Genomic DNA, 18,503 nt, shown 5'->3' on the forward strand with positions numbered 1-18,503 from the left:
TTTTTTGCTTCTTTATTGAATATCTGTGACAACCCTTTTGAAGAGACTGGACAGCTCAATGACATTACTCCAGCTGCATGCTGGGAATGCCTAATGTACAACTGGTTCCAATAGCACAATGTGGAAGGTGAAATTCCTGTCAGTGAATTTCATATTTCTGGATTACAGAGCAGGACTTCCAACCTCCCATCTGAGGCTCCAAAGTTTCACACGTGACCTTTGTCTTGCAATCTTTGCTAGTCCTCTGTCATGCTACTGTGTTCCCCAGTAGTGACCTACCACAGAGGATTACCTGTCTGACAACAACTAGTCTCTCAATCCAGCCAAAAAATGGAGACAAAAATTTTAATGGGCACCAGCCATTAAATTCACTCAGAGGAATTGGAATGTAAGCAAAAGGAAGTGTTACTTAAGTTTCATTAAGCCCTCATCAAACCTTGATCAGTTTCGAGCCCTGCGCCTCAGGAAAGCTATATTATCCTGGGGATCAGTAAGAGCACAAAAGAATGATACTGGGTTTTAAGGTAAATGGTTAGGACAGATTGAAAAAGAGGGTTTGGAAAGTTTAATAAGCTAATAGTGATGTTTGAAAAGGTGAATGGATTCAATAAGTTAGATATAAAGATGTGATTGTGTTTGGTAGGGGAGTGCAGAAAAAAGATTAACTTATTCTTCTTCTCAAAATTAGAATGAGCCCCATTTGGAATAAAATGAGTATTTTTTATTCTTTTATGCAAAGGGCGGAAATCTGAAACTTCTGAATTTGACCCCAGTTGGGTCAATTTTATATTTCAAAATTGAGATTGACATTTTTTTTTCTGTAGGTACCATAAGGGATATGGAGAAAGGGTGGCAAATACACATAATCTAATAGAGTGGCAGTATAGATTTAAGGACGTAAATGGCCTAGTTCTATAGATATGTACTCTTTTTACTATTTTGCACTGCTGTTTCTCTATTTAATTTACAGATTTCTGGCAACTACAGTATGTTTTCATTGTTCCTGTTACATTTGATGCTTATTTGCTGATACATTGTATGATTTATTCCAATATTATGTATTTTTCATTTGCACCAAACTTAATATTATTTAATGTTGCCACTTCTGTTTTGCGACTTTTAGCTGTGTTCAGCAGTTCTGTCTAATGACGCTTGCTATCCAGTGCCGTTTCAAGTTTTGTTTAATTTGCAGTGCTGCCCATCTCTGTTCATCTGAATTGAATCATATAAATGATTCATCCCAATGAAAGTTGGCTGTTCCATTTGAATCTGTTTTGATTGGTTGATCCAAATTACAGCTGTCAAATGGGTAGCTGGCGGGCCTAGTGGCAGAAATGAAATGTAAATTCAATAAAATATGGAATAAAGAGCTGGCCTAATAGCTATGTAACCATTATCAGTTGTCATATAAAAAAATCAGGTTCACTTAATGATAGCTCAGTGTGGGCTGTAGGGTCCCAAGTTGGGATATGAGGTGCTGCTTCGCCAGTTTTTGGGTGGCCTCCTCTACTTTGGTGAGACCAAGCGGAGGCTTGGAGACCACTTTGTAGAGCACCTGCACTTTATTCACAACAAAATGACAACACCTTCCAGTCACGAACCATTTCAACACCTCCTTCCACTCCCTGGGTGACATGTCCACCCTGGGCTGCCTCCCGTGTCACAACGATGCCATCTGCAAACTGGAAGAGCAGCACCTCATATTCCACCTTGTGAGCCTGAAACCTAATGGCCTAAATGTGGATTTTACCAGTTTCAAAGTCCAACCCCTCCCCCCGCCCCAGCCTCATCCCATGACCAAACCTCCCTGTCATCTCCGCCTCCTTGACCTGACACAACCTGTCCATCTTCTCTCCCACCTATCCGCTCCTCCCATCTCTCCACTCCTCACACCTCACTGACCAATTCCCACCACTCCATACCTGCACTCACCTATCACCATCCCACCTACCGTCTCCAGCCCCACACCTCCTCTCTCTGTTTATTTCTGAGCTCCCTTCCTCCTCTCCCATTTCTGAAGAAGGGTCCTGACCCGAAACATCAACTTTCCTGCTTCTCTAATGCTGCCTGGTCTGCTGTGTTCCTCCAGCTCCACATTGTGTTATCTCTGACTCCAACATCGGCAGTTCTTGCTATCTCTAAGGCTCATTTAATGTCCTTAATGGAAGGAAATCTGCTGTTCTTACCTGGTTTAGACTACATGAAACTCCTGACCCACAGCAATGTGGTTGACTCTTAACTTCCCTCTGGGAAATTAGGAATGCGCAATAAGTGCTGGCCCAGCCAGTGATGCTCATATTTAATGAACAAATATCTAAAAGAAAGGCCTGTTGATGAAACATGCTGCTCAATTTAAACAATTAAGTCTGGCGCAAGAGAGTAAATGAATTCAGTGAAATAATTCAAACCATTTTTTTTTACCAAAAACGCCAAAATTAACAGGTGTTTTTTGGTCATGTTAAATGAGGGATAAACATTGGCCAAGACAACAAGACTTCCTACTTTTCTTTGAATAATGCAATTATGTTCTTTTATGTCAAGCTAAACAAGCAAATGGGAATTTGGTTCAACATTTTATTTGAAAGCTACATCTTACGTTTCTGAATTGTAGTAAAGTGACAGCCTAGGTTATCACTGAAGTCATGAAGCCCTTCCCACTTTGATTAGTTGTATGTATTTCTTAGTAAAATTAAATTATAGTTTCGAGACATGCATGCATTTTCTATGACAATAATACTTTTTAAACCAATACCAATAAATTGGTCTTTTTAAACTTCTAGGTGTTGTAAAAGTGGATTATGGAGATGTGTCAGCTAGAAAAGGCCTAAGAGAAAGACTGAAGTGTAAATCTTTTTCATGGTACTTGGAAAATATTTATCCTGACTCTCAAATCCCAAGGCGTTACTACTTACTTGGTGAGGTAGGAATTTTAAGAACTTTTCCTTGTTTTTGAGAATTATGAACTTGATTATAAGTAAGGTTTTTTTAAATTTTAAATTATGAATGAGTAAAAAATGTTACTATTCTACTGATCTGATATGCTCCAAGCTTTTTTCAAATGATGGATTATAGAAATTACTAAACAGTCAGCACATTTCCACTATTTAAAGAAAAACAAAGTTAGTGTTTCAGAGGGATGACTCTTTATTAGAAGAATTTCTGATGAAAGAATTCTGATTTCATACTGAAATCTTAATTTTATTTTTGTTCAGATACAAATTTTCTTGTACAATTACAAGATTTCTAGTTCTATTATCTATATAAAATATTGGTAATGTTTTGGCAGCATCGGAGGAGAGAGAAACAGAGCTCAAAGTTTTAGGGCAAGCTTAATGCAACTCACAAACCAGTTCTGAACAAGAATCATACTTGCATCAAAATGTTAACGCTGCTTCTGTCTCCACAGATACTGCTAGACCTCCTCAGTTTCTGCATTTGTTTAAGTTTTCAGATTCAGATTAACACTGCATTCTGTATAACACTATATTCAGCATTCTGTTCCATTACCCTGATGTACTTATATAAAGTATGATTTGTCTGGTTAGTACCCAATACAAGACAGTGAAAATGATCTTGGTATGTGACAGTATTATATCAAATCAGCTATGCGGCATCCACTGTATTTAACTTTTATTTGGCAGCATTTTGTTTTTGCTTTAGGATGTATTCATGTTTGGCTTGAAAAACACAGCATTAAGTAAACATTACATAAATGATTGAATCTGTATTTTCCATAAGGTAAAGGACAGAATTGGGGGCCCAGTAGATTTTATGAATCAGATTTTTTGCACGCTGAGCGGGAGCATTACTGGTGTTTCCTGTGGTAGTCCAAAACAGTAGTATGTCAGGAGTATTCACTATTCCATGTCATGCCTATATTTGAAACCACAGTCAGATTTCCATTCCAAACTGAGCAGTGCATTTTATTATGACTCTAGTCCCACCTGCAAGTGGAACTCGACTACAAGTGTAATTCTGTTCTTAAAAATCGCATTTGTCCTTTTTTTTGAAGTGCTACTTTAAATAGAAGGCTGTTTATTCTACATATACAGTACGTAGGTAACATGTTGTGGAGTAATTAATTTCCTCTGATCATAGTTTTGCTTAAGGCCAGTTTTGTATCAGTGATGTCCAGTACAATCAAACTGAACATGTGCACGTGTATTTCGGTTTTATAAAATCTGAATCCACAGTGACTTCAATAAGGATATATTTGTTCATAATGGCTTCAACCTAATTGATTTCAGATTAGAAATGTTGCTACAAACCAGTGTCTTGATAATATGGGGCGGAAAGAAAATGAAAAAGTGGGCATCTTCAATTGCCATGGCATGGGAGGAAATCAGGTAAGTACCCAATGTGAAATGACCTAATTATTATGTTATTTTTCCTTTTATTTCCTGGCCTATGCTTGAGCATGTTGATAGTCTGGTTAGCAGGCAGGTGGTGCAACCAGTGGCAGAGAATAGCAATTAGGGATCATCTGTGATAGCCTGTGGCTACTGGTGGAGGAAGAAAAGAGAGACCCCAGGAAATCTGAGAGACATCCTTTGAATTTAATTAATTCTCCCAGTTTTGCTGTGGGAGCCTGATTTCAACATGTTAATGACATGTTCTACATCAACATATACACCCAAGACAATCTCCTGACACACACATACCACAAAACATGCATTATGAAAATGGCACAGGTACGTGCTGGTAACAGGTACAATTTTTCCAGTTTTAATTTTTATAATCTAATCTAACGCTCTTCAATTCATTGTAGGAGGATTACTATGTCGCAGTTTAGTTTTGAGTTTATGGAAACTAGTTTTCATGGTGTACAATCATAAGTCACATGATACAGTTCATAATTTCATGAAATAATGTCTTTATATATAACACCACGTAGTATTAATGAAACCTAAATTAATGAAAATGTTCTGCAGCCCTCATCTCTAAACTCCTGAGCTTCGTTTCCTTTCTACCATCTCTATTTCCCTTAAGCATGTGTGTTATGTAAAATGAGCTTCAGCTAACATCTCATCACTGTATCCATCAATTGTAGATTGAGGTTGTAACCTTACAAACAGTATATCCATTGGTTGGCCATTAATTGTGAAAATGGAGGCCTTCTGTAATGAAGATAATTATCAGGTGTGGGACATTATGACGGTTGTACAAAGTATGACATGAGATTTAAACACCAGGAAGGCTGAAAGAAAATCAATCAGGATTCTTTATTCTGCTGGTGTCAGGTTATTACAAACTGAGAGGGAAAATGAGGATAAACAAGGAACTGTATACATATGGTGGTGCATGAAATGGAGCCTGTGGATTATATTGGCCTAAGGACTATCTGGTCCATCAGTCCTCCTTCCCCCAAAGACACCTTTTTATTTCCAGCGAGTCATTTTGATTGCTCCAGTTTCTGTCTCCTGGCAGGTTGTCCCTGCATTGTTTGTTGGAGTGGGGAGTTGGTCTCCTCACACTGGATGCATCCCCTGGATTCACAACACACCACTAACTCCAGGATTCCGCATCACTATCTGATTCTACTTGAGCCATCAGACACCGACACTCACGTTCCAAGTGAACTGTTTGCCTCCTCCTCATCCACCATATCTCTGATCTTAAGCAACCCTTCTCTCCGAACTGTTTTATGAGGCTCCCACCAGCTATTGGTTCGATGGCATAGGTGTGGCCACTCATGTCCCAGCCACTGAATGTTGCTGTAGGGTACAGGGTCCTACCTATCCTGTATCTTATTTTGACCGTTGATACTCTGATTTCACACAATTACTCTTGTGCTGATTGGAGAGCCAGCCCTGTCAACCTTGTCAATATCTTTCTTCTCAGTGCTTCTCTCTCACTTCTCATGGACAATTTTTCGTACATCTGGCTTAGCTTTGTGTTATGCTGTTCTACTCATGCATTGCTCTAACTATCCCCAGGAGGTGGTGAGCCTACGACCCAAAGAGGTGATCCATGAAAAGGACTAGGTCTTGCCCAAAGAGGGTGAGTAGAGAGTACTCCTTAGATGAGAATGGGTACTGTTATATGCATAAACCACTCTGGAAGGCACCTCAGACAACTTTTGCTTACTCTTGGAAGGCAAGGAGCAGTGTTGGTCGTGCTGAGTACACGTGTTCACACTATCCATTACCCTCTGGATGATGCGTTGGCGTAGGTTTTGCCAATGCCATAGTTATTGCAAATTTCCTGTAGGATCTTGTTCTGGAGGTTGTGATCCTGATGACTGTGAATGCAACATGGAATACAATAAAGCACAAATCAGTCATACGGTAATACTATGTCTAGAGTTGAAGACTTTTGATGATGGGACGAATGGCCTATATGACCTTTATAAAGACATCTGTGAGTATGAAATATGCTCAATCCTGCAAGTACTGAAGTCAAGAACAGTAAAATCCAGTGAAAGGACCTCTGGAGTTCTCTATGTGACCAGTAATCCAATGCTGGGTGAAGTTGTCTCCTTGATTTGTTTAAAGTGCAATTCTCACAAATTGACAGTAGCCATCCACATCAGCAACCTTTCCAGGCCAGTAACACTGCCCTCTGGTCAGGTTAATAGTGTTTTCTGTCACTTAATGTCCTGCTTGATCATGAACTCCTAACAACACCAGACACTTTATGCTATTTGGAAGGATGGGTTACCTCACCCCCCCCCCCCACTCCCCCCTCCCCCCTTCTCTCTCTCTCTCTCTCTCTTCTCTCTCTCTCCTCTCTCTCCCTCCACAGCAGGTCAGGCAGCATCAGAGGAGCAGGAAAGCTGATGTTTCGGGTTGGGACCCTTCTTCAGAAATGGGGGAGGGGAAGGGGGCTCTGAAATAAATAGAGAGGGGCTGATGATAGGTAGATAGTGGAGCAGATATGGTGAGAAAGGAGGCAGGGATGAAGCTAGTAAAGGTGAGTTTAGGTAGGTAGTGGTGTGGATTGGTCAGTGAGCTGGGAGGAGTCGATAGATGGGAGGGAAGACGGACAGGTCAATGAGGTGGAGGATGAGAGGGTTTGCTGGGCTGGTCTTGGGATGAGGCTGGGGCTGGGGAGATTTTGAAGCTAGTAAAGTCTACATTGAGACCATTGGGTTGCAAACTTCTGAGGTGGAGTTTGAGGTGCTGTTCCCTCAGTTTCAGTTCGCAACAAATGACAACACCTCCCAGTCGCAAACCACTTCAACTCCCACTCCCCATCCTGGGCCTCCTCCAGTGTCACAACGACAAAGAACTCCATCTCATCCCCGTCTCATTGACCTGTCCGTCTTCCCTCCCACTTCTCGGTTCCTCTGACCTCACTGACCAATCCCCACCACTACCTACCTGCATCACCTTTACTAGCTTCATCCCCACCTCCTTGACCTGTCTGTCTTCCCTCCCACCCTATCCACTCCAATATCTACCTGCTGTCACCGCACCGCGCCCCCCCCCCCCATTTATTTCAGAACTCTCTTTCCCCTCCCCCATTTCTGAAGGAGGGTCCTGACCCGAAACGTCAGCTTTCCTGCTGTGTTCCTCCAGCTCCACGCTGTGTTAACTTGGACTCAGGCAGTTTTTACTATCTTTTCCTGATTAAACCAACTGGCCAATTAAAGGCACAGTAAAAATACTCACCTACCATCTAATTGTTTCCCTGTGATGCCAAACTTTGGCTCTTACTAGAAGAAACCAGTTGATGGCATTCTCTGCCACCATTTTTTCTCCCCGTCCATCACTGGCCTTCTCATGCCCCTCCGTTCTTCTCTTATATGAACCACCTGACCCATTGTCCCAATTTGAGAAACTGCAGACTACGTGCTCTGACCTTCTCTTTATGATGTTACTGCCCCTGCTCTCTCGTACTGTTTCAGAAGCTCATGCTCTTCCTGTTTCTTGTTCAGTCTGTTAAACAATGAATCTGAATCACTGCACACTGCTCTCGGGCTGCTTCACAGTGATGCTGACTCACTGCGTCCAACTTTCTGTCCACTCTTTAGCAATGCTGACATGTTGCACACTCCTCATCATAAGCCTGATTATAATGAATAAAGCTGGTGAGGGAAATATGGACAAATGTATAGAATAGACAATGTGATGATGGAATGCAGCTGATAATGCAGTGTGAATGGTTGCTCTGGAAAACTACATGAGTACGAGTACTTGTAGCCACATTTGGCTTTTAAATGTTGTTTCATATTTTACCTTCACCTTGTTCATTCAGATATATAGATTTGTAGCAGACCAAAGAAAAGATATAGTATAGAAACGGGCGATTAAACTCATCATGTCACACTTTGAACTCCTAGTTCATGGTTTTGCAGGTTGCAGCACGTCAGGAGTAGATCCACATTCCTCTTGAATTAATTGAAGGTTTTTGCTTAAACCACCAAATTGGGCATCAAATTCCAGGCATCCACCATCCTAAGGTGAAGGGTCACTGGACCTGAAACATTGACTCTAATTTTTCTTCACAGATGCTGCCAGACCTACCTGAGCTTTTCCAGCAATTTGTTTTGTTTCTGCTATCCAGCATCTGCAGTTTTTTTAAGTTTATTTAGGCCTAAAACACAGCACTGTACACTTGCAAAAACATTGGCCTGTTACTAGCCTTGGCTTCCTGTCATTGCATCAATTTTGAGTGCAACATGCTATTGTTCTGAGGAAGAGTCACCAGACCAAACCGTTAACTGATTTTTCTTCACTGATGTTGCCTGATATGCTGAGCTTTTCCAGCAACTTCTGTTTTTGTTGCTACATTACCCTCTATCCCATTGACCACTTCTTAACAGAATATTATGATCCGCATACAACTGACTTTAAAACATAAAGTATAAAACCACATAGAAGCTACTATGGAATACAGTAGAAAATTAAAAGATTTTTAAAAAAAATTCAATAATTGGATGTTTGCTTCACGGCCTAGGCCAGTATTCATTGCAGTTCTGAGGAAGGGTCACTGGGCTCGAAAATTTTTTTTTCGACTGATTTTTTTTTTTCTTCACAGATGCTGCCAAACCTGCTGAGCTTTTCCAACAACTTTGTTTTTGTTCCAATATTCATTGCCCTTGGCATGCCTTTATTGCCTTGGGGAGGTGCAGGTGAGCTGTCTTCTTGAGCTGCTGCAGTCTATTTGGTAAATCCACAGTACTTTTTGGGAGGGAGTTCCAGAATTTTGACTCAGCAACACTATAGGAACGGCAATATATTTCCAAACCAGCGTGACAAGTGACTTGGAATCTGCTGTCTGAAAATATGGATTAATTTCTCAAGTGCATCTTGTATCTGTTTCACACTACTTCTACAAGCCTTTGGTGATGGAGTGATTGAATGTTGGTGGACATGATGTGAATAATCAGGTTGCTTTGTTCTCAAAGGTGTTGAGCTTCTTGAATGTAGTTGAAGTTGCACTCCTGGTGAATGAGGAGATTCCATTACACTTGTGCCTTGTAGATAGTGGATCTGGAGGAGTCAGGAGGGGAGTTGCTCACTCTAGAGCTCTTAGCTTCTGACTTGTATATCACAGTATTTGCATGGTTAGTCCTGTTCAAATTCTGCTCAGTGTTAATTGGCAGGATACAGATGGTGGGGAATTAGCAATGGTAACTCCATTGAAGGTCAAGGGGTCGACAGATTCTCTCGTTGGAGATGGTCATTGCCTGGCTCTATGCGGTACCGATATGACTTGCCACTTGTCACTCCAAGTCTGGATCATGTCCAAGCTTTTTTGCATTTGGTCGTGAACTATGTCTGTATTGGAGGATATGCAAATAGAGCTGAACATCGTGCAATAATCGCTGAACTCCCTCATTTCTGACCTCATGAAGGGGGAAAGTTCATGGATGAAGCAACTGAAGATGTTTGGGCTTAGCGCACGAGCCTGAAGAACTCCTGTAGTGATGTTCTGGAGCTGAGATGACTGACCTCCAGTAAGCACAACCATCTACCTTTTGTATTAGGTATGGGTTTAAACAGCAGAGAGCTTTTGCCCCTTGATTCCTACTGATTCCAGTTTTGCTAGGTTCAGTGATACCACACTTAGTCAATTCAGCCTTGTTGTCAAGGGCTGTCACTCACACCTCACCTCTGGAAGTCAGCAATTTTGTCCATATTTTTAACCAAGACTGTAATGAGGTCAGGAGCTCACTGGACCTATAAGGCAATAAGATATAGGAGCGGGATCAGACCATTTGAGTATGGTTGATATTCTCCTGCCTTCTCCCTGTAATTTCTGACCCTGTTAATAATCAAGAATCTATCTATATATCACTGTCTTAAATACACTCAATGACTTGATCTCCAACGCAGTCTGCAGCCAAGAGTTCCAGAATTGAAGAAATTCCTCCTCATCGCATGTCCCTTCACCCTGAGGCTGTATCAGCATGCCCCAGTCTCTCCTCCTAATGGGAACATCATCTGCTTGTCCACTGTATCCAGGCCTTTCATTATGCTGTAAGTTCCAATCAGATCACCCCCCTCCTCATCCTTGTAAACTCCAAATAATAGAAACCCGAAGTCCTCAACTGCAATATGACAAGCTGTTCATCCTTGGGAGCATTCTTGTGAACCTCCTGTGGACCCCCTCCAATGCCAGCGCATCCATCCTTAGATAAGGGGCCCAAACTGCTTACAAAATTCCAAATGCGGTCTGACTAGAGTGTTATACAGCCTTAGCTGTACATGCCTGCGCTTGTTTTCTAGCCCTCTTAAAATGAATACTGACTTTGAATTTGCTGCCTTAAATTGCCAACAGAGCCTACATATTTACTTTAAGGGAACCCTGAACTAGAACTCACAAGTTCCTTTGTGCTTCAGATTTCCAAAACCTTTCCACGTTTGGAAAATAGTCTGTGCCTGTATTCTTCCGAACAAAATGTATAATCTCATACTTTGTTACAGGGATAGTAGGAACAGTCAATGCTGAAGAATCTGAGACAACAAGGTGTAGAGCTGGATGAACACAGCAGGCCAAGCAGCATCAGAGGAGCAGGAAGGCTGATGTTTCGGGCCTACTTCGGTCTGTGCCAATGATGATTCGGGCCATGGATAGGGGGGATAGTCGAAATTGCTTCCTGGTATGGAAACGTCAAATGATATGAGGCATCAGTCTAAAGTAAGACGGGGTGAGTTTAAAGGAGATGTGCAAGAAAGGTTATTTTGTAAACACAGGAGCCAGTAAGTGCCTGGAATGTGCTACCAGGGGAGGTTGTAGAAGCAGATATGATAAGAAAAGAAGGGCTTCTGAAGAAGGGTCTAGACCTGAAACATCAGTTTTTCTGTTCCTCTGATGCTGCTTGGCCTGCTGTGTTCATCATGCTCTACAGTTTGTTGTCTCTGACCTCATACTTTACCATGTTGTACTCCATCTGGCACTTCTTTGCCTACTTGCCTAGCCTCTCCAAGTCTTTCTGCAGCACCCCTCACCCCCACCACTTCCTCAATACTACCCACTCTTCCACCTGTCTGTGTGTCATCTGAAAACTTGTCTTTGGTTCCTTTGACCAGATTGTTAATGTATAATATGAATAGCTGTGGTGCCAGCACTAATCTCTATGGATCTCCACTGGCTTCCATCCTGAAAAAGACTCCCTTATCCCTACTAACTGGAGTAACTGAGTAGTTGCTAATTTATAGGTATCATAATACTGTAAAATACATACTGAGAGTATTTTGTACAGGTTTATTTTCTTTTATTTATAATATATTTTCGGTCAAGTATTCCTTATACGTAATACTTACAAATTAGAAGCCTGATATTTGTTTAGCAAGCACATTGAAATATCAATAAAATCTCTGCAGCAAACAAATAATTCTTAAAATGCTAATCGTTTGCATGTGTAATCATGAAAACAAGTTATATTCGCTTAATCTAATCAGCGAGTCAGCTAGCTTTGAATTGAGTGCCATCAGAATACATCAGTAACATACACCATGTGATTTCTGTTTGCCACACATGTCAAACACAGCCGATTGTAATTTTCTTTCAAGTTGAAATCAATGGACAAATAAATTGCAGGCCGTGCACCTATTATTTTCCAATAAGCTGCCAGCTGCATGCATTGCCCTCTCTGTGACCTGTGGAATGAGCTGCTTTTGCCCTTATTTTGTGAATATTTGAGTGTCTACAGCTCTGTCAGTAATGGGGCTCGAGGTGAATGATGTCAAATTTCACCCCACAGGCCACCATGTCAGTTTCCTGGTTCTATCCTGTCCTCGCACTGTTTTCTGCACACAACTGTCACTTGAACTGTTTGTACTTGGGATTTTCTAAAGGCCTCCAGATCCCTGGAGGTAGCAGGTGACTGCACTGGAGTGCAAACAGCCTCTCCAGGAGGGGAGGGGGCTGATGAGGGACAATGCTGTAGACAGACTTAAATGCCCTCCTAGCTAGTAGCATTTGCAGGCTGGCATTTAAAGGAAATTCCACTCCCCACAATGGTGACTTGGCTGCTAAGGCTTGTTTTGAGTCTACGTTTGAAAAATAAAATTATACTGTTCTGCTCCTCGCTTTATGCAATCTTGTTGCTGTTTTCCAACTCCTCTTAGAACCCTAAAGTAGTTATTGGCTGGATGTGATGTACATAATATGGGTCCCACCCATTGGTTGGAGTTCCTTGTGAGAGAGCCCATGCACTCAGAGGAAAAAAAAATCCAAGTACACCTTCTCCATGGGTAACATCAGCCATTTTCCATTTCCGTTTTCAATTCACATGAGTATGGAAGGAAAAAATATGACACATGCAATGTGAAATCCTTCAAATTTTCTTGACTTATTAGGTTTTCACCTCTATTCACAGTTAGTTAGATCACATTCACAGATCAGCAGCAGCAGCCAAAATGCAGATATCTTTGATTACTCATCATTTGGAAGTATCCCTCCAGTTTGCATGATCACCAGGTGCTTCGTCCTTTGAGAAGCAAAAGGGAAGGAGAAATTTCTCCAATTTGTTCTAGTCACAAATCCTGTCGTTATGTCAAAAACAGCTCCTTGATGTCGAGCTGGTGTTTGTATCCCAATGTCTGAGTTCCTGGCTTTCAAGCTGAATAATTACAGGAAATGTTTTATAAATTTAACATTCTGAATTTCTCATTTGTTTTCAGTACATATTCCAACATGTGAGTTAATTTGCTCCTAATTTCACATAAAGATGCAAATCAAACAGGTGATATAGGTCTGATTAACTGGCTTCATATGAATTGGATTTAAACCTTAAATTCAGTTCAGACTGGTTCTTTTTATTAATAGCTTGGCTCAATGAATCTTGGCTCAGCCTGTGATCAGGTAATTACTGTGACCATTTTTAAGTCAGTGTTTATCCTTTTTTCAAACCATTTTAGTCCGTAGAAGTTCCGGGTATTAAAATCAATTACGCAAGTTGATGATTTGATAATACAATTATTTTTCTATTGTGAAACTAACCATAATTTGGTTTTTGAAGCGCTGTTGTCATATCCCTAATGTTTTTGCTTACTACTGCTACTACACTAAGTGACCTGCAGTTATGTTTTCTCCCTAGAATGTTAGAATTTGATTTTTGTAAGATCAAAAGCAATTTATATACTCACTATCTGTATAACAATCTCTATTAAAACCATACTTAGACCACACTCAGCCCAACAAATTGATGCAAGTTTTGTATTCCACATGAGCCTCCACCGACATTTCTTGATTCCTATTCATCAACATATCTGTTCACTCCTTTCCCCGCCAAGTGCTCAGTAAACTGCCCTTTAATTGTAACTGTGGCAGATGGTTGAACTATTCCCTCTGGCAGTGGGGGCTAAATTCTACTCACTCTCAATGTGAAGACATTTCTATTAGTGGCTGTTTTATTTTTATTTCTGGCTTTACTTCATCTTCTCTGCCTAACCAATTAAAACCTTATAAAACCTTGAAGACCTCTATCATGTCCCCCTGCCAACCCAAATCTTTATTGTAGAGGAAAGGGCCGAGTTTGCACCGTGTTTGCAGGGAGCTAAACGTTTCTGTATCATTCTAGGTGATTTTCATCTTCTAATCTGCTGGGCTGAATGCCCTCTCAGTAGGATTTTTAAAAAAACTGTCTTTTAGTTTTGAATGTATACTTCATTTATTAATTGTCTATAAGTTAAGAGATTTTTACTGGAAAAACAAACTGTTTTATTCTTGAACAAATTATCTTTATGTTCAAACAGAAGGTACTAAAGCAGTTTTGTAAAGTCTTTGTGGATTAAGAAAAGAACAAAAATTGGCTTTTGACATTTCTGTAGTTGCAAGCAAACAAACGCATTTCCTACCCATGTAGGAAAATATTTATATAGATTTTGAGGAAACGAGTCATTCTGATAATGGGACAGACCTTTGTAGCACTTTGGCAGAAAGGCCTTAGATGGTGGTCTGTCCCTAATGTGCCATGATAGCAGCTGCCTCGCACTTTTGCGTATCCGTCAATGTGCAGACCTTAATCTGGGAATGTGCCAGTCTGCAACACTCATTTGAGGTCAACTCTTTACAATGGAAGACCAACAAGTTTTGGGCAGACCAAAAAGCGTCTTTCCTGGTCTTCTGTGCACACTCAATGTTTGTCTCGCTGTGTAACCCAGGAAACAGACCTTCCCATCACCAGCCAAGCTAGGTCTTGGTGCTTGTTGAAAAGCTCTAGTGATGAGGCGTTCTTAAGAAGCAACAGAATCAACCCTCTCTTTGTCTTGCAGGGTCTCAAGGATGCTACATGCTGACCACTGTCTCATGGACTTGTGGTCAAAGATGTTTTCTATCGCAATTTTTTTCATGAGGACAGGTAATATGGAACAGTTCAACTACTTGGAGCATTTTCGTTGTTACACCAGGGACAGGTAGAACCTCAGTATATAATGACACTTGGTGTTTATATGCCAAGGGTCTACACATAGGTTGATGCAGCTGCACACAATGATGACCATCAGGATGAGGGTGGCATTGACTATGTTCTTCCTCCGACTTATCGAGAGCTTTGTACAGGGTGTCCCTGCCAACATGGTCATCTTTGATCTCCAGATGAAGTGGAAGATATCTCGGGTGACTGCATGGCACAGGGTCAGGGAATATCTAGACCTATGCCACATACAATACTGAGGGTATCTTGTACCTGGTGACCAGGTTTTTACCTGCAGTGGAGAAGGAGTGGTGCTCCCATCTGCCCAGTAGCTTCCTTGCTTTGGCAAAATGCTTTTCTGTAGGTTTGGTGCATGCCCAGTCTCTCCGAACCATTTTCTCAGCATAGAGTCTATCCCATTGGATAGAGTCGTTTTTTTGCAAAAATGTACTTTATTCATAAAGAAAATTTATGGACAGGTATGGAAGTAGTCCTGTACAATATTTGTATATCAAGAAATTCACATATTAGAATCTGACATAACGGTCCAGCTGTTTGGAGTGTTCTGCAGCAACAAGGCCAGGCCCATCCTTTGTACCGGTGGGGGCAGGTAGAACCTAACCCTAACCTTTGCTTAGAGATAATTGCAGAGACATTGAGTTGTGATCCTCCAGAACTCCCTAGATTGTGAAATCAGTGCGGGAGTACCCTTTTCCATATGTGGGAACCAGCACTGTTCAGTGTTGGGCAATATGGTGGCTCAGTAGTTAGCACTGCTGCCTGTCAGCACCAAGGACCCAGGTTTGATGCCAGCCTTATGCGGCTGTCCACATGGAATTGGCATGTTCTCCCCGTATCTGCATGGGTTTCCTTCAGGTGCTCTGGTTTGCTCTAACAGCCCACATGTATACAAGTAAGGGGGATTGGCCATGCTAATTTGCCCATAGCATCCAGGGATGTGTAGGGGACATGGATTAGCCATGGGACATGCAGGATTACGGGGATAGGGTAGGGGTGTGGATCTGGGTGGGCTGCTCTTTCGAGGGTTGGTGTGAACTTGATGGATCGAATGGCCTGCTTCCACACTGTAGTCATTCTACGAATCACAGTACACCAAGTATAGTCTTCCTAAAATTCTATACTAGTTTTGTATAACTCAACTAATTTCCAATTCTATCTATGTACAATTGAAGATTAATTTGTTTGCTTGTTTTAGTTTGTAAAATGCATGGATTTACATAAGAGCTTGTATTTTATTGATTATCTCCATACTTTCTGTTTGTCCCACTGGTCTTTTCCATGTACTTTTTAACATTCAACATAGATTTTCTCCTATTGCCCTCCGAATTAGTTCCATCTTTCCCGACTGACCTCCTTATTCCTTTTGCAAGAATGAGAATGCAGTTTTGTTTGGCGCAAGAAAGTTTATTTTTAATCTCTCTTGCACTTTCCAATATTCAAATGAGATATGGATTAGTGTAATAAATGCATGCATACCACTTTTCATATCGGGGCCACAGTGTTCCTTGGGGTATACCAAGTTAACGTTCTAAAAGAATCTGGATACGATACAGCTTATTTATTTGATCTCTTGTTACGATCACAATGAATATATGCCTAAATATATAACTTCATGGAAGTACATGCAGTTTTAATTTTACTTGGTATAGTTTTCCTGCAGGTATCCAGTTATCTTGAGACTCAATGCTTTTCTGAGTAACATTCTGGGAGCAGTGACATTAAGATTTGCTTACAGTCTTGATGAGAATACTTTGAATCAATTAAAAAGGTAAATTTACCTTTTTAGGCTGAACTGAAATGTCAGACAAGATCAATTTGATTATGCACATTTTTGAGTGAGATTCTTGAGAGGACTGGTATAATTATTCATGAGTACAAGGCTTTTGTTAAAATTACTAAGCCTCTTGAATGAATCATAGGGCGTCTTTCAGCGTACAACATACACATTTTATCTTTATTTTAATACTGGTCAGTTGGAAACATTGTGGCTGATAATGGAGCATGTAATACTCACTTCTATTTCTTATCAGGCACTAGATTCTATTATCACTGGATCTGAGGCCATACCCCACCTAATGCAGCTCAGTACAAGTAGAGAGGGCTGTTTTCCATTATGTGGTTGATGTACGTAAAACAAATGTCACTTGATATCTTTTGCAAATGGGCAACAGGAAGAAGGAACACGAGAAAATCATTCTGTTTTTTATCTCTTAGGATAGCCATGATCTTCCATGGGGATTAAGACTTTTGTTCGGCCACATTTAGAGTACTGCGGACAGTTCTGGTCGCCACATTACCAAAAGGATGTGGATGCTTTGGAGAGGGTGCAGAGGAGGTTCACCAGGATGTTGCCTGGTATGGAGGGTGCTAGCTATGAAGAAAGGTTGAGTAGATTAGAATTATTTTCATTAGAAAGACGGAGATTGAGGGGGGACCTGATTGAGGTCTACAAAATCATGAGAGGTATAGACAGGGTGGATAGCAAAAAGCTTTTTCCCAGAGTGGGAGACTCAGTTACTAGGGGTCATGAGTTCACAGTGAGAGGAGGAAAGTTTAAGGGAGATATGCGTGGAAAGTTCTTTACACAGAGGGTGGTGGGTGCCTGGAACACATTGCCAGCGGAGGTGGTAGATGCAGACACAATAGTGTCTTTTAAGATGTATCTGAGCAGGTACATGGATGGGCAGGGATCAAAGGGATACAAACCCTTAGAAAATAGGTAGGTGCTGCAACAAACAACTGCACCTCCCAGTCGCAAACCATTTCCACTCCCCCTCCCATTCTCTTGATGACATGTCCATCATGGGCCTCCTGCACTGCCACAATGATGCCACCCGAAGGTTGCAGGAACAGCAACTCATATTCCGCCTGGGAACCCTGCAGCCATATGGTATCAATGTGGACTTCACCAGTTTCAAAATCTCCCCTTCCCCCACTGCATCCCTCAACCAGCCCAGTTCATCCCCTCCCCCCACTGCACCACACAACCAGCCCAGCTCTTCCCCCCCACCCACTGCATCCCAAAACCAGTCCAACCTGTCTCTGCCTCCCTAACCGGTTCTTCCTCTCACCCATCCCTTCCTCCCACCCCAAGCCGCACCCCCAGCTACCTACTAACCTCATCCCACCTCCTTGACCTGTCCGTCTTCCCTGGACTGACCTATCCCCTCCCTACCTCCCCACCTACACCCTCTCCACCTATCTTCTTTACTCTCCATCTTCGGTCCGCCTCCCCCTCTCTCCCTATTTATTCCAGTTCCCTCCCCCCATCCCCCTCTCTGATGAAGGGTCTAGGCCCGAAACGTCAGCTTTTGTGCTCCTGAGATGCTGCTTGGCCTGCTGTGTTCATCCAGCCTCACATTTTATTATCTTAGAAAATAGGTGACAGGTTTAGACGGAGGATCTCGATCAGCACAGGCTTGAAGGGCCAAAGGGCCTGTTCCTGTGCTGTAATTTTCTTTGTTCTTTGATTAGAAGGCATATAGATAAATACATGAATATCAAATGTTTGGAGGGATGTGGGACTAGTTTAGTTTGTCAGCATGGACTGAAGTGTCTGTTTTGGTACAAACGACTCTGAATACCTAGCTTACTTTCAGCTACACTGTGAGTACATGAGTTGATTTTTCTCCTCTTCAAAGTTGCTGCTGTCACCCTCAACAGGTCAAGTACT

The 18,503-nt window shown here is 41.6% G+C and overlaps 1 protein-coding gene across 7 annotated transcripts in view; it reads left to right on the forward strand.

The window, feature by feature from the left end:
- Positions 1 to 18,503, forward strand: part of galnt13 (UDP-N-acetyl-alpha-D-galactosamine:polypeptide N-acetylgalactosaminyltransferase 13) — a 406,679-nt gene that overhangs the window by 284,190 nt on the left and 103,986 nt on the right. For all 7 annotated transcript variants that reach the window (XM_048533834.2, XM_048533835.2, XM_048533836.2 and 4 more), the window contains 2 exons: positions 2,781 to 2,920; positions 4,248 to 4,346. In XM_048533834.2, coding sequence (XP_048389791.2) covers positions 2,781 to 2,920; positions 4,248 to 4,346 — 239 coding nt within the window. The remainder of the gene's footprint in view (positions 1 to 2,780; positions 2,921 to 4,247; positions 4,347 to 18,503) is intronic.

This window comes from Stegostoma tigrinum, chromosome 7 (genome assembly GCF_030684315.1).
Source record: "Stegostoma tigrinum isolate sSteTig4 chromosome 7, sSteTig4.hap1, whole genome shotgun sequence".
NCBI classification, from domain to species: Eukaryota; Metazoa; Chordata; class Chondrichthyes; order Orectolobiformes; family Stegostomatidae; genus Stegostoma; species Stegostoma tigrinum.